We start from the raw sequence: 27,280 nt of genomic DNA on the forward strand, positions 1-27,280 counted from the left end.
GTGTCTTGCGTTCTGTCCTTTTGCATACGGAGAGTTCTATCTCCAACGCCACCTCAGTTGTCCGTTGAGGTTCCTCAGCGGCAGTTAAACCGAATTTTACTCGGCTTTCCCCATCAAACACATGACAATACAAACGACAGAATACGTGGCAACGCCCATTAACCGTTTCAGCTAAACAGGGTTTCTTCACAAATACCACTATGTATGAAAACTGGGATGGACCGTAGTTAAAGCTCAATGGGGATAAAGAAAAGCGAGTGAGGCAAACAAATTAAATGAATAAATAAAATAAACAAGGGCCTGAGGGAAAGGCTGCAGGTGGAGACAGAGGAGGCTAGGAAAGGTGGGAAGATGGAGGGAGGAGGACGTAGGAAAGGAAGGGGAAGATGGGGCAATGGAAAGGGGACAGAGGAAGGTTTCTGTGAACCGTCCTGAGAGCTCTGGGTATAGGGCGGTATATAAATTCAATAAATAATAATAATAAAGGAGGTGCCTGAGAGGAAGGGTGCAATAAAGCCAGTGGAGGAGAGATGGAGGAAGCATACTAAGGGGAAAAAATTGAGGAAGGATACTGGAGTGCTAAAGGGGGGGGGGGGAGTGGAGCAATTGTTATCCTCAGCAATTGTTATATTGTTGCATCAGCTGTTTTGTAATATTTGTATTTATAACTTTTTCCTTTTGCCAAACCTGTCCTAGGAATGGTAATTGGCCATTTAAGGACTGGGTATACATTTCAGAAACAAAACCATAAATAATTATTTATGGCTCCAACATTAAATCCTTAATTTCATCTGTGTTGGTTTTATTACATGGCCAGAAACTTTAGATACGCTCAAAAGTTACATCTGGGTCTGAGGGTGAACACCAGGAAGAGTAGACTTAACATACAAAATCGGTCTTAGGGCAGGAAAATATTGAGAACCCTTGAATTTAAAATAAAACAATTTTATTTTAAGCAGTTTTGCCGTCATTTGCCAGTAGGTGGCAGCAGTGCTACATGCAGTACTTATTTCTGTCTGCTCCTTGCTTAGCTATAGGCTACATTTTTGGAATCACAAACATGTTTTCCCACGGTTCATATCTTGAGCCAGATAAGCTCACCAATGATGGGAGATGAGAAGGCAAGAGCTTTAACATAGCTGAAGAAGTTCAATTTTGGGTGATTCCAGCTGGGTGTTTTTATCATAGAATTGTAGGGTTGGATGGGACACTATGGGATGCGGGTGGTGCTGTGGTCTAAACCACTAGGCCTCTTGGGCTTACCAATCAGAAGGTTGGTGGTTCAAACCCCCACTACAGGGTGAGCTCCCGTTGCTTGGTCCCAGCTCCTGCCAACCTAGCAGTTCGAAAGCATGCTAGTTCGAGTAGATAAATACTGTATTTTTCGCCCTATAGGACGCACTTTTTCCCCTCCAAAAATGAAGGGGAAATCTGGGTGCGTCCTATGGGGCGAATGCAGGCTTCGCGGACCTCTCCGCTAGCAGCGGGAGCGCTCCCGCTGCTGGCGGAGAGTTGCCTGCATGCTGAAGCCTGCGCGCGCTGAGCTCAGCGCGTCCAGGCTTCGCGGACCTCTCCGCTAGCAGCGGGAGCGCTCCCGCTGCTGGCGGAGAGGTGCCTGCATGCTGAAGCCTGCGCGCGCTGAGCTCAGCGCGTCCAGGCTTCGCGGACCTCTCCGCTAGCAGCGGGAGCGCTCCCGCTGCTGGCGGAGAGGTGCCTGCATGCTGAAGCCTGCGCGCGCTGAGCTCAGCGCGTCCAGGCTTCGCGGACCTCTCCGCTAGCAGCGGGAGCGCTCCCGCTGCTGGCGGAGAGGTGCCTGCATGCTGAAGCCTGCGCGCGCTGAGCTCAGCGCGTCCAGGCTTCGCGGACCTCTCCGCTAGCAGCGGGAGCCAGCACTGGGCTCCCACGGCTTGCAGGCCTGTTTGGGGGCTGGGGTCGGGGGAAGCTCGGGCTTCCCCAACCCCGCGCCTGGGGGGGAAATAATTTTTTTCCTTTATTTCCCCCCCAAAAAAGTAGGTGCGCCTTATGGGACGGTGCGTCCTATAGGGCGAAAAATACGGTAGGTACCCTGTGGCAGGAAGGTTAATGGTGTTTCCATGTGCTCTGCCTTCCGTCATGGTGTTCTGTTGCACCAGAAGCGGTTTAGTCATGCTGGCCACATGACCTGGAAACCTGTCTGTGGACAAACGCTGGCTCTCTCGGCCTGAAAAGTGAGATGAGCGTTGCAGCCCTATAGTTGCCTTTGACTGGACTTAACTGTCCAGGGGTCTTTTACCTGTGGCTCATCTAATCCAACTCCCTTCAAAGTCAGATGGCTTTATCTTACACATACAATTTTTTTTGTAGCATCTACATGACACTGTTGTCATTAAAGTGCCACTTTGTATTTTCTCCCATTTTATCATTTCAGGATGTAAATCAATAATGATGCCTCCAGAAAACCTGTTTATTGAGCATTCATTCTGATTGGTTTGCAGGGAGATAAATTGACATTTCATTTCATTTCACTTTTAATTTGTATACTGCCTTTCTACATTACTATGTTCAAGGTGGTTTATAAGCTGAAGAAACAAGACAGCAAAGTTAACACACGTAATAACAATCTGATCCATTACAAAAAAGTCACAATAGCCACCCCCCACAAAAACACATTTTAAAAGGGCTTAGTTTTAAATTTATATCAAATAAAGCAACATTCAATAATCCATTAGACTATAATAATAAACAGTAAAATTAAATATCTGCAAATTATTAAACAGTTTACACTTTTCAGTGACAATAAAGAATTACTAAACTATAATCAATAAAAATAACAGCAAGTCACAGTGCATAAAATAACAAAACATACAAAACCATGTAAATGGATCAAATTGAGAAACAAGGGCATACAACTTATAATTTATTTATTTTTATGTCCCTGAACTCCTCTCTTCCCAGCTGTTTCTGCTGTTCTCAAAGTAATGGTATGAGAAAGGTTCCTAGGCCTGGAGGGTGTGGCAAGGCAGGTGGAAAAAGCCATTGCCTGATGAGCAGCAGAAAGTCTTTCTCCCCTCAGTTCTTCCTCTGGAGCAGCTCCTTCAGGGCTGGAGGGCAAGTGTTATCCTACACTTTCCAGTGATTTTGAGGGGATGGGGCTACAAAGGAGGAGGAGGAGGAGGAAGTAAAGTCTGTTGTGTAAGTGGAATGGCAACATTGGCTCTATGTTGGAAGTTTCATTGTGAGGTATTATCAGTATGCTAATGACACCTGCTTCTTTTTCTCTTTTTCATTAAATACAGATGAAGCTGTGGAAATTCTGAATTGTCTGTGATCAGCATGGAGACCAGAAAAGAGAAGCTCAATCCAGACCAGATAAGGTAGAGGTTCTGTGGGTTGGTGGTTCATCTAGTATTCAACCTGTTTTTGGATGACTTTGCACACCGCCTGTTACCTTCAGCCTTATCTACAGAAACTAGTGGGTTTTTCTGCAGCATAAAATATCTTTCAGAGGTCTGCATAGAACAGGTCCTTTTAGATAGAGATAGCCTAGTCCCAGTTATCTATGCCGTGGTAAATCTTGTTCAGATTATTACAATGTGTTGCACTTGGGACAACATGCTGTACTTAGGACTGTTGCTAAGGACCTTTTATTAACTACAATTTGTGCAAAACACAGTAGCAAGTGTACAGGGCATATCTCACCTGTTCTCAGGTCAGGGAGCTGCGCTGGTTTCTGGTCCACTATTCAATAAGCAGAGTAACCGTATACAAAAAACTGTTGCCAGGTTAGTCCCAGAAAACTGCGAAGAGATAAAATAGCTAAGGTGACACCTTTCAAGGGACCAATTTTCTGCATCTGTAATGGCATATAAATTGAACTAGCGTTACATCAGTGAAAGCTGACCCACTGAAAGAGATGTGTGATATTATCTGAATTTCTAGCTTGGCTCATCACCTCTACAAACCAGAATGGGAAAATACTCTGATTCCAAACAAATAAAATGAACAGAATCCTAGGAAACTATCTAGTTCAGTATTGTCTGAACTGAATAGCAGTAGCTTTCCTTTATTTGAGGCAAAAGCCTTTCCCAGCCCACCCTAGAGATGCTTGGGATTGAACCTGTGATCTCTGGAATATAAAGCACCCTACCAGTGAACTATAGCTGCTCCCTAAACCTCTGTGAGAAACAAGTCTGTAAAATGCTACTTTCCAGCTGGCCTTTGAGACCTAAACCAAACGCAAAACAAGACTGTCTTACAAAATGTCCCTTACACTTCAGCATGTCAGAATACAGGGGGTAGATTCAGAGGACCGCTTGAACTCTCATAACTCAGAGCTGCGTAGAGGGAGAAAGAATAAAATGTATTGGCTCTCATCCTTAGGGCACCAGCATGCCTGTTCATAGCAGCCGTGTGTCCGTGTGTGTCGGACTTTTAGAAAACAATGCAAGATTATCCAAATCCCCAGATAATCTGTGGAATGAATGTGGAGTCCACAGTAGGATTTCTAGATGCACAGCTGAATCCTAATATTAAAGCAGAAATCCTTTCAGTCCTGGGTAAGAGCACCATCTCCTACTAGAGTTCATTGGAAGCTGCTGTTTCAAATGGAAGGTCCAGTTCACTGAATGTGATGTAGTAAACCAGGGGCAGCCAATGTGGTGGCCTCCAGATGCTGCTCACATCAGTCCCAGGCAGCATGTCCAATGATGAGGTGAGTTGTAGTCAGAGCTGTAGGAGGTACCTGGTGGGGGAAATTTCTTGTCACCCCCACCCTCTATATAGGTTTTTTTTTGCCTGCAAAAATGGTTTTACGTTATTTCATATTTTCTTACAAAGGAATGCGGATTCTGGGCCTCTGATAATAAGTAGGCAACTGTGGACAGATACTTAAATCTACAGGATGGATTGTGTTTTGGCTTGTGTTATTTTATTTATATTTATTGTTTATTTATTTAATAAAATTTATTTTTTTAAAAAACCTGCAAAGTGGTTTACCAAAAGAAAAAAAACACCACAGCAGTAAAATCAAGAAAAATCGGCTGCGTGTAGGGGGTGGGGCGAAGGCAAGGCAAGGCCTCATCTACTCGGCCTAGTCTCATTTTCTTCACATAGGCAGACTTTCCAGGAACTGGGAAGCCCAGTGGAGGGTAGGGCAATAGGGTGGTTCATAAAAAACTTTTTTTAAAAAAAAGCCTGCTCCAAAGGTCTTATCTTACTAAACTAGGGATTATATAGCTTTATCTGAAATTTCATGCATATCAGTTAATATCTTGACCCTGTTCCACTGAATTGAAATTTCAGCCTTCACGACATAGGAAAACGGCCAAGTAAACAGCTATTTTCATGGAGGAGGGTCAAGATATTAACTGATATGCATGATATTTCATTTATAGCTATATAATCCCTAGTGTATGGGACGTGGGTGGCGCTGTGGGTAAAACCTCAGTGCCTAGGACTTGCCGATCGTATGGTCGGCGGTTCGAATCCCCGCGGCGGGGTGAGCTCCCGTCTTTCGGTCCCAGCTCCTGCCCACCTAGCAGTTCGAAAGCACCCCTAAGTGCAAGTAGATAAATAGGTACCGCTTTCTAGCGGGAAGGTAAACGGCGTTCCATCTGCGGCTCTGGCTCGCCAGAGCAGCTTCGTCACACTGGCCACGTGACCCGGAAGTGTCTCCAGACAGCGCTGGCTCCCGGCCTCTTAAGTGAGATGAGCGCACAGCCCTAGAGTCGGACACGACTGGCCCATATGGGCAGGGGTACCTTTACCTTTACCTAATCCCTAGTGTAGTAAGATAAGACCTTCGGAGCAGGCATTTTCAAAAAAAAGTTTTTTATGAACTGCCCTAGTAGGGCAGTAATTGTTCCTTGGTAATTTGTCACCCCCCTCCATGATGGCACCTGGGGCAGACCCCCCCTTCCTACGCCCCTGGTTGTAGTTCAGCAACATCTGGAAGGCACCATGTCAGCCAACCTTGTAGTAAATAGTAGCATAAAGTGCACCCATGGGAGATGACAATTAGGCTCTAAATCTTTTAAGATTCCAGCCTAAACCTAAGGCATTGAAAGTATGTTCATTAAACATTTCAAGTGATTTATATGTTGTTTACCAACTGCTTGTCTGGAGACTGTTCCACCCATCTGTAAAAGTGTGATTCTGTGAGAAAGAAAGAAAATTGCATTCATGCAGAAACACACGGGATGCAACGATCCCATTAATATGCGATGTATATACCATCCTGTGTTTGGTAAAGGTGAAAGCTGTTTGCTGTGGGGTTTTTTGAGGGGGGTGGTTGCATATAAAAAATGCAGAAGGCAAATTGCGTGCTCCATTGTTCCACAATCTCACATGGAAGCCTTAGCTAAGCAAAATACTGGAGAGCACATTCCATAGCTCTGCAGCAGAGCTAATGGATAATATTCAGACGTCTTACTTTTTTTATGTGTGTGTTACGTTTTTATTGTGGTCCCCTCCAGATGTTGTCATCCCTGACAATTGGCCATACTGGCTATGGCTGAGGAAAACAAGAACATCTGGAAAGCACCCTATTGGTTACCCCAGTATTAGAAGGTTTAAACTGAAGCATCTCACTCATATCCCTAAACCTCTTTCTTGCCCTTTCTTGATGTACTAACAATCTTGCTAATCTGTCCAGGTACACACTGAGCCAGGCAGAAATGTCTGTTCTTTTGTGGGGCCTTTCCGTCTGCCTCACTAACTCCACACATACAGGGACCCCTGACCATTAGGTCCAGTCGTGACCGACTCTGGGGTTGCGGGACTCATCTCGCTTTATTGGCTGAGGGAGCCGGCGTACAGCTTCCAGGTCATGTGGCCAGCATGACTAAGCCGCTTCTGGCGAAACAGAGCAGTGCACGGAAACGCCATTTACCTTCCCGCCGGAGTGGTACCTATTTATCTACTTGCACTTTGACATGCTTTTGAACTGCTAGGTTGGCAGGAGCAGGGACCAAGCAATGGGAGCTCACCCCGTCGTGGGGATTCGAACCGCCGACCTTCTGATCGGCAAGTCCTAGGCTCTGTGGTTTAACCCACAGCGCCACCCGCGTCCCAACTCCACACATATGAAGCAGGAAAAATAATTTTTCATGGGTACATCAAGGTGTTCATATTTAGTATGTCAAAAAGAAGGCCAGCATTTTACTCCCTGGAATTTTTGAGATGGGGTTACACACATCATATATAAAAATGTTTTTACAGGAGTGAGCATTCAATCATAGGACCTCCCACCTGTGCTCTGAATGGTTATTGCTACCTTTGACAACCTGGTGGTTTGGACTACAACTCTCATCAGCCACAGCCTACACAGCTGGAGCTGATGGGAGCTGTAGTTCAAAAGAGCTGAAGGCCACCAGGTAAGCAAAGAGTGGTACAATACAATCAAGAACACTATGTGCTATTTGTTCACATATGCAAAAAACAAAAAAAAGTCACTTCTTACTGAAAGCACTGTGAAGAGGTGGTTAAAGTTAGTGGTTTACTAAAGTGAAAGAACAACAAGAAGAGCAGAGACCCAGTTGCAATGTTTGAATTGTCTGGCAGGGCTAGAAATGGCGTACATGTGTGCGTGCATACACAGGCCCCGAGTAAACGTAAAGCTCTGAGCAAGCACTATACAACCCACTGACGAGTGAAATGCAATCAGCACTGGAGCAAAAAGCATTCATTATTTAACCATGTATAAGGACACTATGCTGCTACATAGCAATGAATTAAGTATATATTCTGGAGTATTTGGCTAGGGTACCTGGAACAAGAGTATTTAAATATATGCATTTCAACCAGATAATATATATCTTACTATTATAAAAGGATGCTAGCTGGCACTACGTTAAGATGTGTATTTCAGGTTGAATAGCAGTCTGGTTACCACAATTTGTTATGGACTAGAAGGACCTTTGGTCTGATCCGGCAAGTGTCTTCTATGTTCTTAGAACATGTAAATCTCTCCATTCCCAGACCTATATTGGAGCCAGGATTATATGTGTCCTTTTCACTTGCATCTGGCCTCAAATGTTGCCCTGCAGAAGAAGACCTATTGTAGCATGATGAGCAAAGGTGGCTACTGAATGAGCTTTTGGTTGGAAGAGTTCAGGAAAAAACCATCTAAATGATACATTATGCATTGTGTATTTTATAGATGCGTACAATGAATATTTTAAAATCCATAGTATCCAGGCATTTGGGCATGGATGAACACACACAGGGCTCCTGTGCTGAATCATTCATGGAGCTTTTTGCATCGTTGACCCATAAGTTCCATAGAGTTGCACCCACTGCACTGAAGGCACTTGTGTTTCTGGTCTTGAGGGACCACTCACAGTCCTCTCCCTAATTCAGGGATTGATCTGGGGCATACGAGTAAGGTGTTCCTTAAGGTATTCAGGGCTTAAAATATTCTGGACTAGTACAAAAACTTTGAACCTAGTCTGGTAGAAGATGGGAAGGTCTTTTAACACTGATGTAATGTGTTGGAGCAATCTGTTACCATCACCGGTCTAGTTGCAGTGTTCTGCACTAGCTAAAGCTCTGGACCAGACCCAAGGACAGCCCAACAAAGAACACATTGCAGTAATCCAGTTGAGGTTATTGATGCATAGACTACAATGGCCAGGTTGTCCTTGTGTCCTACTTTATAGGGGATAATTCTCTATTTGAAAAGCTCCTCTGCTTGAAGAGCTGTCCAGGCCAAGTCTCAAGGAACTATAAAAACAGTGAGGAATAGGGGCCTAGAAGTTGCACATCAACACTTAGCACCTAAACACCAGACCGAGTAGATTTACAGATCAGCTGATCACTGTCTTGCCCAATATGCAGTGAATTATATTTCTGTTTTAATTAAAGTATTTCTCCTTCAATTTGCTGCTATGCACAAAAATCAGCATATGCAAATCTGAATCCACCTTTGTCCCCCTTTTTTGTATTGTATTTCCCTTTTTTGGGTGATGTGTTAATGGTCACACTATTTTGGGCTCCTGGACTTGGCTACCTCAACCAGTCATCTTATTCTTAGTAATATCATGTACAAAACAAATATTCTATTAGTGAACCATGCAGCATTGCATAGGACAGATCTGCAGAGAGAAACTTGCCTGGTGGTCTATGGCAAATAAGTATTGCTGAGCTTGGAAGATTTTGTTAATTAAAGAGATGTAAGGCCACCAATGCAGGTGCATTTCAAATTTTAGCGGCACCCTGTGCAAGGCCAAAATTCAGGGGCCCCTGCCTCTCGCCTTCTGTTCTGCATGTGCACTATAACATAGTTGTGATGCCCTGCAGCGTGTCCCTTGGCTTGGGAACCTGTTGTGCTGCCCTAAATCTACCTCTGACCAAAGCATCACAGTTCATATATGATTATAATTTACTGCATTGGCAGTAAATCTAGATAACATTTTAGTAAGCTGGTAACTTTTATAGGCCTATTTGCAATGTTAGCATTGGTAGATTTTGTATGATATGCACTTAATTTAATTTAATTTAATGGATTTCACAATATTGGCTATAATCTGACACTAGTTGATGTTGCAGAGGGTACGGGGTTGACTCTCCTTACGTCATGGTGGGGGGGGGTGCCCAAAGTCTGCAGCCTTTAAAGAGACTGTGGACCCAGAGGTGCATGACATCTACCACTAAGTTGCAAATAACCCCTTAGAATCATAGGATTGTAGAGTTGGAAGGGACCCCAAGGGTCATCTACTCCAACCCCTTGCAATCCAGGAATCTCAACTAAAGCATCCTTGACAGATGGCCATCCAACCTCTGCTTAAAACCTCCAAGGAAAGAGATTCCACAGCCTCCCAAAATAGACCATTCCATTGTCAAACAGCTCTTGCTGTTAGAAAGCCTTTCCTGCTGTTTTGTTGGAATCTCATTTCTTGTAACTTTGAGTCCTACCCTCCAGAGCAGGGGAAAACAAATTTATTCCCTCTTCCATAGGACAGCCCTTGAGATATGTGAAGATGGCTATCATATCTCCTGTCAGTCTCCTCTTTTCCAGGTTAAACATATCAAGCTCCTTCAATCATTCCTCATAAAGCTTGGTTTCTTGGAGGAAATGGATTATCTAGTCTCATTCCATTCTGGTTTCAGGCTTGGGTTTGTGAGAGAAACAGGTCCTAACTGAGGACCTTATGTGGAAGAAAGACTGTGACTCTATTGATTTTCCTAGTTCTCTCTGAAGATTTAGATATGGTTGACCATGGTATCTTACTGGACAGACTCTGCAGGATGGGAGTTGGGAGCACAGCCTACCTCTAGGATCTGTTCTAGAAAGTGGCACAGCAAGTGATTAAATGCTGAAGCAAATGCATAAAAAATATAGCATCAGGTTGTGGGCTGACTTTGTTGGATGCGGCCAGAGGAAGCTACAAGCTTTTGCTATTTTAACTGGCAAAGCTTCTGTAATCAAGACCCTATATGCTAAAAAGTACCAGGGCACTTATGGGTGAGCCTTCTCTTTGGGCAGACAGTCCTAATTACTTAGTATGTTCTGGTTGTTCCCAAACACGCTGTGCCTTCTGGGCCATTATATGGCCATATTATCTGTTTATCTATGACTGTAGGCTGGTTCACACTTGGTGACTCAGGGATGATGAATGTGTGACCCAGCTCAGTTGTAAAACATTGTACTTGAGACAAAATGAAGATTCTTTCTGTTGCTTTTGTTCTAAGATGGCTGATTCATTCATTCTCTCTTTCACACACAAACACACACACATCACACAATACTGCAGCCATCTGGACATGAATGAGTAAATCAGACTCTAAAGACCTGATTTGTAGTAGTTTATTCAGTGGTGCCCACCATTTTCCTAAAACAAGCTTACTTTCCTACATAGCCCACTATTTGGGGAAAACAGCAGGCTAAAACAGCATTTCCCAAACTTGGGTCTCCACCTGTTTTTGGACTGCAGTTCCCATCAACCCTGACTACTGATCCTGCTAGCTAGAACAGGACCCTGTGCTGGGATGGATGGCCCACAATTTGATAAACGCCTGGTGAGACTCTAGTAAGAATAGTCCTAGTGAAAAACCCTAACCCTGAACAAACTGTATGTCCACACATCTCATTAGTTTTCCATGGTATATAATGTTGGGCCCATGGCCTATTTATGCTTCCTGGCCAAGCCATTTATCCAATTATGTACGCTCAGAGTACAGCCAAGTGAGCAGTTTCATCTAAATATACAGTATGCTGCATCTCCCATGTATTTCCGACATCTTTTCTTATGAACAATAGCTTTTATATCAACCAAAAACATTTGCCCGCAGGTGGTCCTCCTGTTCAATGCCAATATTTGCACAGGGAGCACTATGTCAATTGTTCCATCTGCACAAGTTTTCAGCTTGCCAGATGGAACGAGCCCTTCTCTTCCCCCTGTTCTGGGAAGTCTCCCTACCCCCTGAGGAAATTGGGGTCGGGTACCGAATGGGAAGTCCCATTGCCCCAGCCTAAGTCTTTGTGTGGGCTTCCACTAGCAGGACTATCTAGCTGATTCCTGCCCTCAGCATCACTCCCAAGAATGGAGAGAATAGGTTGACCTTGGAATATGAAGTATGGAGGAGAGTACTACGAAGTTACCTACAAAATCTGTCCTCTCTTCTGCCTGTGGGAAATTGCAATGATTTATGCAGAGATTTTATTGTGGTGAGTTTTGTTCATACAACTTCAGTGGTTGCATCTCTTGGATTTCCAACTGCACTGTGTAGGAGATGAGGCAAAACAACAAATAAGTCTTCCTAGTTCTTCCTAGTTCACTGGCATTACTAGCAGCTTTGTTTTTCCTTTTAACCCCTTTGCTGTTATTTGCACATTTGCAGCAACTCAGAGGCACGTTGTTAGATTTTTTTCAACTAGACATTAGTGCCTGTTTAAAAATGTGTACCCTTTTTGCTCAAACGGTCTCCAAACAGCTTACAACAGATTATAAACAAATACAATGCAAACAGTGTTCGAAACTCCCATTGTTCTAGACACATTTTGTGACAGGGAATTTCATTGGCACGAGCCGCTTCTGAGCAGTTTCTGTCTGTGCTTGCACATGGAAGCTGCTATATAGGCAGACCAGTTGTCTGCACTAAATGTGTCTGACAGCAGCTGAGAATGTCATTGCTGTTTCCATCTTTTGCATAATGTATGTACAGAGTTTTCTGTCAGCGTCGTGTGGATAGGTTCTCTATTCATTTATTTTTGTTGGCTCTGTGGGAAATTGGGGAGCCCAGAACATGGTTGGTTGCAGCGAATTTTGTTTATGTGTAAGGGGGTGGGAGTTGTTGAGTCAAATTACCGGTAGCCATATCAATCTGTATACTGCCGGGGGAGTTATGCTGTTGTATTGCTGGGCTTTGTTGTATATGTAATAAAAGGAAGCCACACCAGGGTGAAGGCATCCTCTTGTCCCTGTGCTAATTTCAATTGATGGGTTAGCTTTTCTAGTCTGGCTGTTTCCCATATAGTTTGGTACCAGTGGTCTATGTTCATTCTTGACAGGTCCCTCCAATGTCTAGTTAGGACACTTCTAGCAGCTGAGAGTAGGTGGCTCATGAGTTCTTTATAGCGTGTGTGTGCATTGTTGTCTTGAAACACTGGTTTAGGCCAGAGTTTAGACCATTGGGTTTGTGGGGTCTTGGAGTAGTATTTTGTATATTGTTGATGCTAACCCCTTACTATGTCCCTCTGTTGTGTCAGAAGTTTTTCTAAGGTGGTTGGGGGTCTGGTGGCTGCTGCTTTTATTGCTGGATTATTTAAGAAGGCATATAGTTGGTGATGTATCAGCCAGAATGCCCCCTAGTTTGTCTTGTATTTCTTGTGTCGGCAAGGGTTTGTCATTTTTGTAGAAGTCTGTTAGGGGGTGTAAGCCTTTGGCTTGCCATGTTTTTATTTGGAAGCTCAGGCTTCATGATGGACTAATGGGTGGTGGGCTGAGGGGATTAGTGGGAATGGGTTTGGGGACATTTTCTCTACTTTTTCCGGCCATGGACTGTGTGAACCTGTTTAATGTTGTGGGAATTTTCCTTAGTTTGTTTCGGAGGAATGGGTGCACTTAGCTGGCGATGTAGTATCTGGGAATTCCCCATCCTCCTTCTAAGGGAGCTTATTCATAGCTTTTTGTGTGAGAAGATAAATGTTTTTTCTGCCACCTAGAGTTGGGTTGGGAGAATCCAGATTGGAAGGGTTTGTTATAAGCAGGTCACTTTTGGGGAAATTATCATTTTGACCATGGCTATCTTGTCTGAGAGGTTGGTTTTGTTCCATTTATTTAATGTTGATTTCCTGCCCTAGGGAGTGGTATAGTTTGATGAGGTTTCTGGTTATTTGTATCCCAAGGTATTGAATTACGAGCAGCACAGTTTATCTTTCTGGTGTCGGTGAATTCTTTTGGGATATGCGGGTGAAGGGTGTTGAAACACATAGCCTCAGATTTTGTGAAATTCACTTGTAGGCCCAACAACATTGTGAAGATGTTGAGTTCTTTGGTTAAGGTGGTTGCTGTGTTTATGGGGTCTGGTGTTGTGACCATCAGGTTTTGTCTTTTATTCCCACTCCCTTGATGTCAGGGGCTGCTCAGAGTCAGAATGCTAAGGGTTCAAGGGTTAGGATGAATAGAAAGGGAGATAGTGGACATTCCTGTTTTGTGCCTCTTTAGATTGCTGTGGTATTGGAGTCCATTCTGTTAATCCTGATTTTTGCTGACGCTTTAGAGTAAAATTGTTTAGGGATTTGTAAGTTGGGGCCAAATTTCATATTGGTTAATACCTCCAATAGGTATATCCATTCCAAACAAGCAAAGGCTTTAAGGAAGCCCGGGGACACGATAATCAGTGGGGATTTGGTTGGTTTTCTGTGTTCAAGCAAATCCACTAATTTCCTAATTTGCAACTAGGGACAAAGCCAGGCTGGTCTGGGGTTATTAAGTTTGTGTAGGAAGCATTTTAAATGGTTGGCCAGGATTGATGTGAATATTTTATTGTCTTGATTTATCAGTGAGATTGGGTAGTATGATTCTACTTTGAGACTATCTTTGAATGGCTTTGGGATAGAGACTGTTTTGGAGGACATGCAAGTTTTAGGGATGGGGACCCCTTTATGATGTTGTTAAACATGCGGATCATGTAGAGCATCAGGATTTATTTGAATTTCTTGTAGAATTCTGTTGTAAAGCCATCTGTGCCTGGGGATTTGTGTGGCTTTAAGTTTTTGAGGACTGTCTCCATTTCCTCTGTGGTATTAGGACTGTCCCAAGAATTCTTGTTTCTCTGCAGTTAGGATGGTCATCCTGTTAGGAAATTTTTCATTTCCTGTTTGGTCAGGTTGTGGGGGGTATATAGGTTAGAGTAAAATCTAGCAAAACCTGATATTATTTATTGGAGGACAATGTTACATTGCATCACCAAAAAGGATGGTAATGTATTCATGCTTGGAGTGATTTGCCTCCCTGCACCTGTTTGCTAATAGTCTGGAGTTTCCCCCTCCATATTCGTAAAAGCGTTGTTTCAAGTATAGGATGTTGATCATTGTTTTATTAATTTCTAATGAGTCAATCTCCCTTCTTTTTTGTTCTATGAGGTTTTTGGGGGGTTTTTGCTCCTGTTTGTTTGTAGCATGTTGAGAGGGCCGTGATACCCTGTTCTAGCTTGCTAATTACTCAGGAGGTTTGTTTGTTTTGTAAGGGATGCCTTGTCTTTTATATAGGCTCCTCTGGCAACTGCTTTCATTGCATCCCAGAGGGGCTTGTTACGCTGGCTACACTATTGTTTTGGAGGGTCTTTGAGACTCTCTCGTTACTTGATTTGTGGCCAGTATGGGGCTAAAGAACCATGATGGGGTGGTTTGTATTTCCTCCCCTATTTTGAGGGTAGCTTCTACTGTGACATGGTCTGTGATTTTAACGTTAGTGATGTTTGTTGCTTCAACCAGGGGGATCAGACCTGGTGTGAGCAAAATGCTATCCAGTCTGGACACTGTGCCATGGTGCCCAGATTGGAATGTGTGGCTGGTGTTGCCTGGGTTCTTTGATCTCATATATCATATAGGTCTTCTATTTTTAAAAGCATTTTTAGTAGTCTATAGGGTTTTTTGATGGGGAGGTTTCTCAGAGGAATGTTGCCCATGGGGATGTGTAGTGGATGTCTCTCAGGGAGATGCCTCTCCCATCTAAGTTGAGGTTGCCTCCTAGAATTGCTTCCCTTCAGATAAGGAATTGAAGTCTATCTGTTTTGAGTTTGGAGCATATTACAGAACCAATTGTCAGTTTGTTTTTTCCATCTAGTGATCCCTTGGCAAAAATGAATCTGCCTTTTTTTGCCTTTTAATATTGTGGCTTTAAAATGTAGGTCTCTGCTGAGCACTATGGCTATCCCCCCACACTTTTCCTAAACTGGGAGAACGATATTTTAAACCAAGCATTTAGCTCCTCACAACTGGCCCTTTTATTGCTTTTCAGAGAAACCTTGCCATGCACAATCCTGAAACATTAAAGTATGACACAGACAGACAAGAAAATCAAGTCTTTATTTCAATTAACATTTCTTGGCATTAGGCAGATATTAAATAACACTGGAATGCACAAGACTATTAACAGAGATGGACCGCAACAAGGTAGGACGGCCATAGCAAGTGTGTGTCAAATCACCTCACTTCACTCAAATGCCATTTTAAAAACGCTGCAGCCACAGTAAAGTGGCACTTCACTGATAAACACATAAGGAAAAATATTCCTTTTAAATTTCATTAACACAGTAAAACGCTTGAACAATCAACAGTAAAAATGAACAAAGTGTTGCAATTGGTAATTAAACAGTGTTATTATCCACAAACAGCTAGTCATGCAGTGCCTTAATGGCAACCTTGCTATGCATAAATATCACTTAAAAAAAAAAAAGATTTGAATAATCACAGACAACTAGAAGAAATGAAGCATGGATTCTACTTGATATATTAAATATGACCTAAATATTAAAAAATTTACTTCACCATATATATATATATATATTTATAGTATGTATATATATATATATGAATGGAAAGACCATTAAGTAAGTGCAAGCAATTTTCCTCATAGCAGGAAACTGGTATCATGCTCTTTAAGAAAATTCTACTCAATTTATTCCACATTTTATATCCATTTTCTGGGAAGCAAATTAAAATGCCTGCCATTTGTGTTGGTCAAAAGGAACACATGGCATCTCTTTCTTAGGCGCTAACTAGAAAGTCATCTGTTCATATTAACCAAGTGATGTGCAATAAACCCCTCTTTAACCTGCCATTGTAAACATACCCTTCAATTATGTTAGATGTGTAGAGTGACTCATAAGGGGAAGAAACAAAGGACGGGATAGTGGAAGGAGGAATTTGCATCAATGTTGGTGAGAGGAGTGAGGCTCTTTTTCACTTGGATACACAGACAATCTGGCAGTGGAATCTCATCCACTAGCCACTGAGGAATGGTTGAGAAGGCATCCATTTACGAGTAAAGCTTGAACAAGCCAGTAATTTTCTTTGCAAACTGTCCAGAGTTTAATTAGAACTGACTTGCACTGCTTGGATCACATTGTAACAACCGCACGATAGAGGGATCACTCTTGGCACCTTTAATAAACTCTTCGAGAGATAGTTTACCTTGAAGGGAAACAAGAGAAAGATACAAAATCAAATCATTTTCTCTGCCAATAAATGGCAGCCAAAAGTAACTTACAAAAATAAACTTAGCCTCTCAATTATTGGCTTTTAATATACCTAATTAGTTGCCAATGAGTTAAAAGATGTAATATATAATCTTGAAAAGATGAGCCAGGCAATTATTACGACAGATCTAACATTTCCCAGTTCAGGGTGCATTTAGATAGTACCATCATTTGGAGTGCAAAGTTCACAATGCTAACAATACTACTAGGTCCTCCTAATAATCCTTATTCCAAAGATCCTAGCAGGCTGTTCTTGGGATGGGCTGTGTAAGGAAATCTTGATATGATGTAGACAATAGAACAATAATCAAGAGTGTGAACCAGATAAGACTTTCACATCCGTTTGCATATCCCAAACCCTCAAGACAAATGCAGATATTTTTAATGGAACTGACATGAAAAGCATATTTAATCTCAGTAGTGATTCACTGCTTCCTTGAACTGACACCTTGTAGAGGTGTGAACCTGAATAAATCCAGACAGCAGCTGAATCTCACTCAGACATATGTGTTTTTGAAACAAATGTAGAACACCTCCCTTGCTCTTGGACTATGGCATACAAACCAGTCATGTTGATCTATTTGTAACTAAGTAGACATAAAAACCAACTACTCTGGTTTAGCTTATTTGCATGCTTGGCTATCTGCATCAATGGAAATATTTGTGCTTCAATAAATGGCTTACATTAATTCCAAATTAGAGCAGAACTAAACATTATGAGAAACACAGGGCAACCTCTGAAAGTGACACCCTTGCTGGCAGTCCCAGATTATTTGAATTCACTATGACTCATTGCCGTAATTTGGATTGTCCTGAATACTACCATTTGGTAGCCAAGCCCCAAACCAAAAGTCCTGTTGGATGCATTTTGGCTTGCCTGCTGATGAAATTGTGTGGTGATTGATAATATCATCATTTATCTGTTTTAGACCCTCTAAGCGGTAGCAGTTGCCAGGACATTAGCTTGTTCATCTCTGCATAGTTCCATCCTTATTTCGGACATTATGGTAGATTACAATGTTCAGCTGGTGATATAGTGTGATTCACCTAACCCTCACATGCATTGTGGTTCACGATATATTGCCAGGTCAAAAATATTATGAAGCTTACCATGATGTGAACTTCAAACTGGTTTTCAACTATCTATCAATATATCGCCCAGCCCTAGAAGTGATAGAGTTATTTCTAGGATGATTTGGTTGAACACAGATATAACCTCCACGGACATCACATACTGTGGAGGCCATCTTTGCTTGATCAAATCATCCTAGAAATCCCAGGGATAGAGCAGGACAGAAGTTACACGATGGAAACATGCATCTATTTCTCTCTCTTTTCTAGCCTTTCAGAAGATCACAATTGAAAGTAGCAGGATCTCTGACTTAAAATTGTTATACTTAATTTCTCCCACAACTTGATGCTACTAGAGAGAGAAAGATGCACTGTGCTTACTCCAAAATGTACTGGCGCCTGAAGTGTTAATGAAATGCTTGTAAAACCTTGAGGAAGCTCTCTGAGCATTCAAAGAGTACAAATACGGTACATCCAACAACTGTTACCCCACCTCTCCTAAGGTGAATGTTCTTCTAAGAGTACCAGCCAGCAGAGGGCTTCAGTGAAAACTGGGGAGTCAGCAAATGAAAGGTATAGCATAACTGCCAGCCAGGAAATCATAGAGCCTGTAATTCATCCCATGATTTCCTAGCAGGGAAAAGAAATGACATTCTAGGCATAATTACTACTCTCCTGATTTTGGTGAAGTCCTCCAATAACTGCTACCGTATTCTCCCCTTTCAATTGAAGTTGGGGGTTTTTTTGTTGTTGGGGAACAGGGTAGGAGCTGGGAGGATTGGGATGAAGCAGAAAAGTTGGACACTGCTTGAGATACAACCTATCTGGTTTTAATTCTGCTCACAGTGATTTGAGCAGGGGTGGTCTCATAGTTGAGCGCTTCAGTTTAATATTCTCACCCCTTCTCGAAATATGACTGTTTCTTAACAATGTCTATGTACTGCATAAGGTAGGGTTCTTCCTTTTCCAAAGCTGTTTGAACACTGTGTTTACTAATAGGTAGCTTTTATTTTAAATAATCACTTTGAATCATTGATGCACATTTTGCATTTGGTGCCTCTGGAGAGAATTTTTAATTTATTTATTTTTTAAACCCCCACTAAGTAAAAAAAAAACCCATTTTAAGGCAATTTTTATCCCAGTTTTGATTGTTTCTATTATGAGAATAACTTCCATCACATTTATTTTGCCAGAGAGGGAGGTTATTAATGTTGGAAGTCATGTAATACCTAGCATGAAAGGGGCTTTGTTCATGCCATTGTTATCAACTGAGATGTTAAATCTTTGCAAGGCTAGGACACTTCTACCCTTGTGGGATTTTACCCGCCCCCAACAAATATAATCACAGTTAGGTTTATGTTCTTCCTACCTTATAAATATTACTTCCTATTTTGATAACTACTATATTTTTATGCATTCTCTTATGCCATTAGAGAGCAACATTTAATGGAATGAAATTTTTAGCTATTCTTAAGTCCTGCTGCAATGGTTATAATTCAGCGATTGCTGTATTAGCCACATGCTCATGTTATGAGTTGCACTGGTGATTTATTCCCAAATAAGTCTTTCTTGATGGTCACAATCTCCCTGAAGGCACCATCAGTATTTGAGAATGGCTCCACAGTTTGGGATATGAGTCATGGGATGGAGAAACCCCATTTGGGGATATATTTTGAGATCCCACTGTCTGTAATTACCGTATTTTTCGCTCTGTAGGACACACTTTTTCCCCTTCAAAAATGAAGGGGAAATGTGTGTGCATCCTATGGAGCGAAGACGCCATAGCCCCGCAACCCTCTCCCGGCTGGAGAGGTGATGGGCGGCTACAGCAGGAACCTCTATAGCCGCCCGTCACCTCTCCAGCCAGGAGAGCACGGACGGGGCTAAAGCAGCCCCCCGCGACCCTCTCCCGGCTGGAGAGGTGACGGGCGGCTATAGCAGGAACCTCTATAACCGCCCGTCACCTCTCCAGCCGGGAGAGCGCGCGGGGGGCTGGGTGGGGCTCTGCCGGGTGGAGAGGTGACGCGCAGCTATGGCAGGAACCTCTATAGCCGCGCGCCACCTCTTCAGCTGGGAGAGCGTGTGCGGGGCTAAAGAAGCCATAGCCCCGTGACCCTCTCCCAGCTGGAGAGGTGACGCACAGCTATGACAGGAACCTCTATAGCCGCCCATCACCTCTCCAGCCGGGAGAGCGTGCACGGGGCTAAAGAAGCACCCCGCGAACCTCTCCCGGCTGGAGAGGTGACGCGCACCTATGGCAGGAGCCTCTTTAGCCGCGCGCCACCTCTTAAGCTGGGAGAGCGTGTGTGGGGCTAAGGAAGCCATAGTCCCGCGACCCTCTCCCAGCTGGAGAGGTGACGTGCGACTATGGCAGCAGCCTCTTCACTGCGCCTTTCCGCTGCTCTCTGACCTGCTCTTTGGGGCTGGTGGTGGGCTTCCCCCCGTCAGCCCCAAAGAGCAGGTTGAAAGGAACCTGAAGCCTGGAGAGCAAGAGGGCTCAGTGCACACCAACCCCTCTCGCTCTCCAGGCTTCCAAGGTAGCCGCCTGAACGCACCTTAAACGGCACCTTGTTTTAGAGCGGGAAAACAAGAGGGTGAAAATTCTCCCTCTCTCTGTGCAGCGCCTCCTGCCGCTTTGCTGAAGGGGCGCTGGGCAGAGAGGGGGAGAATTTTTTTTTCTTGTTCTCCCCCCTCTAAAACAAGGTGCGTCCTATTGTCCGGTGCGTCCTATGGTGCGAAAAATACGGTAAATACTGATTCCAAATTTCCCTTGAGGTTAGGCTGGTCTCAAACTGCGGTCTCAGAGCAGTCACACCCACTGTCCTATCAAATTTCAGTTCACTTCTTTATAGATGGGTAAGAGTCCAACTAAGTGGCAACTGTCAAATAACATCTTGGTCCTTCCCCCTTTTCTTCAGGTCATTAACAAAACACCTGGAAGAAGACTGTCCCACTTCTTAATCAGAATTGGAGTCCTCCACCACAGCAGTTTTTTAAAGTGAAGAAAAGAGACACTTGGTGATGCAGTTGGGCTCTCCTGGGTAATGTATCGTTTGACTCGAAGTTATAACTGAATTGTTACCCTTTTCATATGATACAGCACACTGACAGTTCTAACTGTGCTGCACTGGGTAAAATGGATTTGACACAATATTTTAACCTGTACAAGTGCTGTGTTATGCAAAAGAGTAGCTAACTAAATATATGTGCTAAAATGCTCAAAATACTGCAGTGAGAAAAAACTGTACAAACGAGGTTAAAAGTACTAAAGGTAAAGGGACCCCTGACCATTAGGTCCAGTCGTGGCCGACTCTGGGGTTGTGGCGCTCATCTCACTTTACTGGCTGAGGGAACTGGCGTACAGCTTCCGGGTCAAGTGGCCAGCATGACTAAGCCGCTTCTGGCGAACCAGAGCAGCGCACGGAAACGCTGTTTACCTTCCCGCCAGAGCGGTACCTATTTATCTACTTGCACTTTGACGTGCTTTCAAACTGCTAGGTTGGCACTTATGCCCTAAATTTATTTGAGTTGCAAAGCATTGCTTGGCAGGAAGTGTGGTCCTGGAGGAGAAAAGTTAGGGCATGGAAAAAGGATTAAAAATGCATGCCCAGGCATCACTCCTCACAAATGCTGCTTTCAGCAGACTACATTTTCTGCAGCCAAAGGGCTAGAACATGGTTTGGTTGTAAAAAATGGAAATGTAAGATTTTCAGGTTTTTTTGTGTGTTTTTTTAAAATGTATTTGTCACAGATTGTGGCCATGTAGATCTCTAGACCCTAGAGATTAAGGAGTGATGAGCACATGCATACATGCACCAGTGTTCCAATTGTATTTGTTATAGTAACTTGCTGCAAAAAAACATACCATCATTGTTTGTGTCCATCTGTCTGAATATTTTGTCTGTTCGTTTCTCTGGAGTTGATTCATCCTCTGGCATTTTCATTACCGAAGACACCATTTTGTAGATTGCCTACAGGAACAGCAAAATACAGGAAGTCAGTTTTGCATCCTTGAAGGAAGTAGTGGAAGCTTATTTTGCAAGTTATGGGAAATAAGTGATAAACAAAAAGCAGAACATGTTGGTCGTTGTTTATGCTGTTGCAAAAAAAATCAGGACACTCACTATGATATGTACATAATGTATTCTCCAGATACTGCATTTGCTTGTTTATATGCCAACTTACATTTTTAGGCATAACAAATACACAGCCCTTATGTTTTCCTAGAAAATGCCCATCATTTTGATAGATTGTGTGTGTGTTTTGTTTACTCATTGGGAGGAATGATGCGTGAATGCAGAGGGCTGCACATTTGGAACTGGTTCTAAGATTTGTGTCTGTAAAATATATAATAAGTACCTAAATATTTTGTGTTTGGTAGTCTGGTACAAGATGACAAGAATTTAATTTGGAAAGTGCTTCAGGCATGTGGCACACTGATCAGGATTATGCACACCTTTAAGTGTTAAAATATGTAGTATGTACAGTATTTTTCGCTCCATAGGACGCACTTTTCCCCCTCCAAAAATGAAGGAGAAATGTGTGTGCGTCCTATGGAGCGAATGCAGGCTTTCGCTGAAGCCTGGAGAGTGAGAGGGGTGGTGCGCACCGACCCCTCTCGCTCTCCAGACTTCAGGAGAGCCCCAGCGCCAGCCCCACAAGGTCGAGGACAGCGGGGAGGCGGAACGCCGCCATCCCGCTGTCTCCCGATGTGGTTTGGAGGCTGACGGCGGGGAGACGTGTGCTTCTCCCCGCTGCCAGCCCCTTAAGCTCCAGGGACAGCGGGGAGGTGCAGCGCGTCTTCCCGCTGTCCCCGGACCTGATCTGAAGGCTGGCGGCGGGGAGAAGAGCGCTTCTCCCCGCTGCCTGCCCCACAAGCTCCGGGGACAGTGGGGAGGCGCAGCGCGTCTTCCCCCTGTCCCCGGACCTGATCTGAAGGCGGGTGGCGGGGAGAAGAGCGTTTCTCCCCGCTGCCTGCCCCACAAGCTCCGAGGACAGCTGGGAGGCGCAGCGCATCTTCCCCCTGTCCCCGGACCTGGTCTGAAGGCAGGCGGTGGGGAGAAGAGCGCTTCTCCCCGCTGCCTGCCCCACAAGCTCCGGGGACAGCTGGGAGGCGCAGCGCGTCTTTCCCCTGTCCCCGGACCTGGTCTGAAGGCAGGCGGTGGGGAGAAGAGCGTTTCTCCCCGCTGCCTGCCCCACAAGCTCCGGGGACAGTGGGGAGGCGCAGTGCGTCTTCCCGCTGTCCCCGGACCTGGTCTGCATGCTGGCGGTGGGGAGAAGAGCGCTTCTCCCCGCTCCTGGCCCCACAAGCGCCTGGGGGGGAAATAAAAATTTTGTTCTTTATTTCCCCCCCAAAAATCTTGGTGCGTCCTATGGGCCGGTGCGCCCTATGGAGCGAAAAATACGGTATGTTTTTTTAACAAAAGATAGCATATATACTCACGTATAAGCCGAGGCACCTAATTTTAGAACAAAAAACTGGGAAAACTTATTGACTCGAGTATAAGCTGGTTCACCACACCAGAAACCTGGTGGTGGCGGCGGAAGCTGGTTCCTCCTCCACCACTGGTGACAGCGGTAAAGGCGGTGGTGGAGGAAGGAGCAGCTTGAAAGGGCTCCTTTCTCGCTGCTCGTCCCTCCACCACTGCCCACCTCTGCCGCTTACAAGAGCAGGCATAGCAGCTGCGATTGGGAGAGGCACAGCACAGCACAGCGCCTCTCCCAACTGTGGCTCCTGTGCCTGCCCTTGCGAGAGGCAGGTGGCGGGACCAGTGGTGAGAAAGGGCTCCTTTCGGGCCGCTTGTCCCGCTGCCGCCGCCTCACTCAAGTATAAGCAAAGGGGGGCATTTTCAGCATAAAAAATGTGCTGAAAAAGTCGGCTTATACTCGAGTATATACGGTAAATGAATTATACTGTACTGGGTGAACTTCCTGTGCCCTTCCTGTATCGATTTACTTACCTGCACTATCTCAAGCATTTCTGCACGGCTGATGTAGCCATTGCCATCAAGGTCATACATGCTAAATGCCCATTTCAGCTTCTGCTCAAGTTTCCCCCGCGAAGTGACACTCAATGCGATTATAAATTCCCGGAAGTCAATCGTCCCATCGCCATTGGTATCAAAAGTGCGGAACACGTGCTCTGCAAATTTTGAGGCGTCGCCGTAGGGGAAGAAGTTAGCATATATCTTTTTGAACTCTTCAACAGTCAAATGGCCAGTCGGGCAATCTTTTAGGAAGCCTTTGTACCACTCTTGCAGTTCATGGTCTGTGAATTCGGTGTTCTCTCGGAGGTCCTGGAGCACTTCGGGTCTCAGTTTACTGTTCTGTTTCCCCATTTTGTTCTTGGTTAATGCCTAAGAGCTGCAACAACAACAAAAATCCGGTCATTCTTAAAGCCCCTGGTGACATACAAAACACTGTGTTTTAAACACAGATATTAAACATATGGGATGGCAGAAAAGGGTGATGCATATATACTCAATTTAAGAGAAAATGGATTATTTCATGCAAAGAGAGGGCACGTTTGATTTAAAAAAAAAATTCAGAAGAAACAGCCAACATCCTTTCCACTTTTGCCCAAGTTTAGTTCTGCTGACTGTATCTCCTTCATATTCCACAGTGGCACAATATGGATCACTATGCAATAGTTTCTTTCTCTTCCATTTTGATTGCGGGTGGTGCTGTGGTCTAAACTACAGAGCCTAGGGTTTGCCAATAAGAAGGTCGGCAGTTCAAATCCCCGTGAAGGGGTGAGTTCCCTTTGCTTGGTCCCAGCTCCTGCCAACCTAGCAGTTCAAAAGCACGTCAAAGTACAAGTAGATAAATAGGTATGGCATTTCTGTGCGCTGCTCTGGTTTGCCAGAAGTGGCTTAGTCATGCTGGCCACATGACCCGGAAGCTGTCTGCGGATGCTGGCTCCCTCATCCTTTAAAGTGAGATGAGCGCCGCAACCCCAGAGTCGTCCACGTCTGGACTTAATGGTCAGGGGTCCCTTTACCTTTACTTGTACTGAACATAAAGAGTTCTGAGTCTACCCCTCCATTGTGAGTTGCTTCCATAAAAATAAAAGAATCTTCCTTTGATTTAGTGACGGCTCTTTTTTTGCTACTTTGCTATGGTGAGGTTCTTTTTTGCTACTTTCCACACTCCCACACTTTTCTGGAAAGTTTCCTAAACTCTCTGGAGCAGGGTTTTTTTTGGGGGGGGGGCTATGAGTATTTCTCCAGCTGTTGTGGGACTACAACTCCCATTATACCTGACCACTGGTACTGCTAGCTAGGGATGATGAGAGTTTTAGTCCAACAACAGCTGGAGATCCAAGTTTGAGAAACACACGGCTAAATGAAGGAGGGGGAAATCAACAAAAATCACCCTCCCACAACTTCCACTGGTGGAAGGCTTCAATGGGTCAAAAGTCTTTTCACAAACAGAAGAGCACAATTGGACATACAAACTTATTTTTTGTGTAACAAGTTACAAAAACCATTATGACAAACCCTCAAGCGTATAATTTTGTTCTCCCAACACTTTGGGTACCCAATCATAATGATTACAGTCCTACTGCTACTACTTAATTTGCCACCTCCTAAGAAGACCTATTATTCTTATTACTTTTAACACTCTTAGGACAATATTTCTAGACATACTTACTGCAGGTTCATCAGATCTGTCCTGAAATAATTTCCCATGTTTGTCATGAGTATATTCAAGCCCAATTTCATATCTACATGTACATCTTTATCACCTGAGGTGTATGAACAAAGTGGCAATATACAGTATTTTACAGGAATTTCTAATACCCAAAGGTATCAACCGATACTGTCAATGTGGTGCCCATTTTAGCATATAAGTTTCTCCCCCCCCCCCCTCATAAAAATATTGTATAATTTAGACATTGAACGTTGGGCTTTCTTTTCTCTCAACCTTCTGTTCTAGCTAAACAAGCACACAGTTGGAAGGCCAAAGATTTTAGAAATGTTTTGAAAGTTGATTGAAGAATTCCAAAACAAATAAGCAGGATACAGGAAGAACAGAAGGAAATATGATAAATTCACTGGGAGGCCTGGGCTAACAGCCACCCTATGTTTAATGGGATTACTCTAGAGGAGCACTTCCCTCACACTCACTATCACATTACACAGAAGTTCTCAAGGAAAATTCATTTGTGAGCATTCAGAGCGATTAACCTGATTTAACATGTATTTAACAAGCCAGGATAATAAACCCAGGACCTGATCTATCCATCCTGCTTCAATGCGACCACTAGCATTCTTTACAGTTTGAAAAGGAAACAGTAACTCTCTGTACTGTCATTCATTGCAGGATGACAGTGTCAATTTGCGAAGACCATGCATCAAAACCTCTCTGAAAGGGATTTGTGAGAAACCAAATTCTGCCTGCTTCCAGGTTTTGGGGGGTGTTCATGGCAGTGGGCCAATCTGAAGAGTCATAACAACAGACTGAGAGTGCAAAATAAACTTTTAGTAGCTTGCTACACTGAACAAGCATTTTCCCTAAGGGTTAACATGATTCATACATATCTACATATCTACAAAAGGAAAAGGCCGCTCTCATTAAACAGGATTACAAATAGATTCAAACACCTCTTTCTCTCTTAGCTGTGAAAATTTGCTATGTTCCTCTCATTCCCAAATCCAGTCCATTCAGCAACATCAAGGGGATTTGTGATTGGCAAAACCATTATACACGAATCATTTGTTTAAAAACCCCAATAAATATAGATTGGAGTAGCACTGAGTGCAGTACTCTTGAGCTACATTTGGAGAGGGGGAAATAAAGAGAGCTTTAATGCACACACTGGAATCAATGGAAATAATGACGGAATGGACTGTATGGACTCTGGTCATGAGTTGTCAAAGCAGCTAAATACTTTAGGATGCTAAGAGCAACTGTTCTTCCCAATGTCACGAGAGCCACAGTATTTACAGTGTATGCAAGCAGAGATTTGAAAAAAGACATTACATAAAGTTTGCATATACATTAGCAAGCAGCCACGGTAATATGCAAACTGAATGTTGGGGAAACATTACCTGCATGAAGAAATAATTAACAATAATAAGTCATTGCAATCTGAATACAACCCTTTATTTCAAAAGGGATGTGTACACATGTCTGTGAAGTAGAATGTTTTAATCATAAGGTAATGGCAGCCAGTGCAGTCAGGCTGGGAATAGGTTCAAAGCAACCTGGCCACCAAATTCTGAACCAGCTGAAGTTTCTGAACCATCTTCAGAGGCAGCTCTATGTATAACGCATTGCAGTAATCTAACCTAGAGGTTACCAGAGCATAAACAACAGCAGTCCCTGTCCAGATAGGGGCACAGCTGGAACAAAGCTGATGGAAGGCACTTCGTGACACCGTGGCCACCTGAGCCTCAAGCAACAACAAAGGATACCTTCCTTCAGATATAAGAATTCATGTACACAAGTGAATACATGTAGAATCATATTTGAAATATAAAGCCTCATGAGAAATAAGTCTTTAAACAAAAGCAAGCTGCCTGTA

The 27,280-nt window shown here is 43.7% G+C and overlaps 1 protein-coding gene and 1 long non-coding RNA gene across 2 annotated transcripts in view; one reads left to right on the top strand and one right to left on the bottom strand.

Annotated features, from left to right (window-relative positions):
• The first annotated feature begins 3 nt into the window (after positions 1–3).
• On the top strand, positions 4–26,348 carry LOC310673418. Its single transcript, XR_014508984.1, has 4 exons — positions 4–257; positions 3,276–3,353; positions 20,670–20,792; positions 26,077–26,348. It is a non-coding gene; the product is annotated as an uncharacterized lncRNA (long non-coding RNA).
• The window catches only part of HPCAL1 (hippocalcin like 1), a 77,886-nt gene continuing 66,095 nt past the window's right edge, over positions 15,490–27,280 (bottom strand). Inside the window, exons 3-5 of the mRNA XM_083431859.1 lie at positions 23,712–24,114; positions 21,617–21,722; positions 15,490–16,615 (exon numbers count right to left, since the gene is read on the bottom strand). Of these exons, the coding sequence (XP_083287985.1) occupies positions 16,518–16,615; positions 21,617–21,722; positions 23,712–24,089 (582 nt within the window). The 5' untranslated portion in view covers positions 24,090–24,114 and the 3' untranslated portion in view covers positions 15,490–16,517. The remainder of the gene's footprint in view (positions 16,616–21,616; positions 21,723–23,711; positions 24,115–27,280) is intronic.

The sequence above is a fragment of the Podarcis tiliguerta genome, assembly GCF_965153285.1.
Source record: "Podarcis tiliguerta genome assembly, chromosome: 3".
Classification (NCBI taxonomy): domain Eukaryota; kingdom Metazoa; phylum Chordata; class Lepidosauria; order Squamata; family Lacertidae; genus Podarcis; species Podarcis tiliguerta.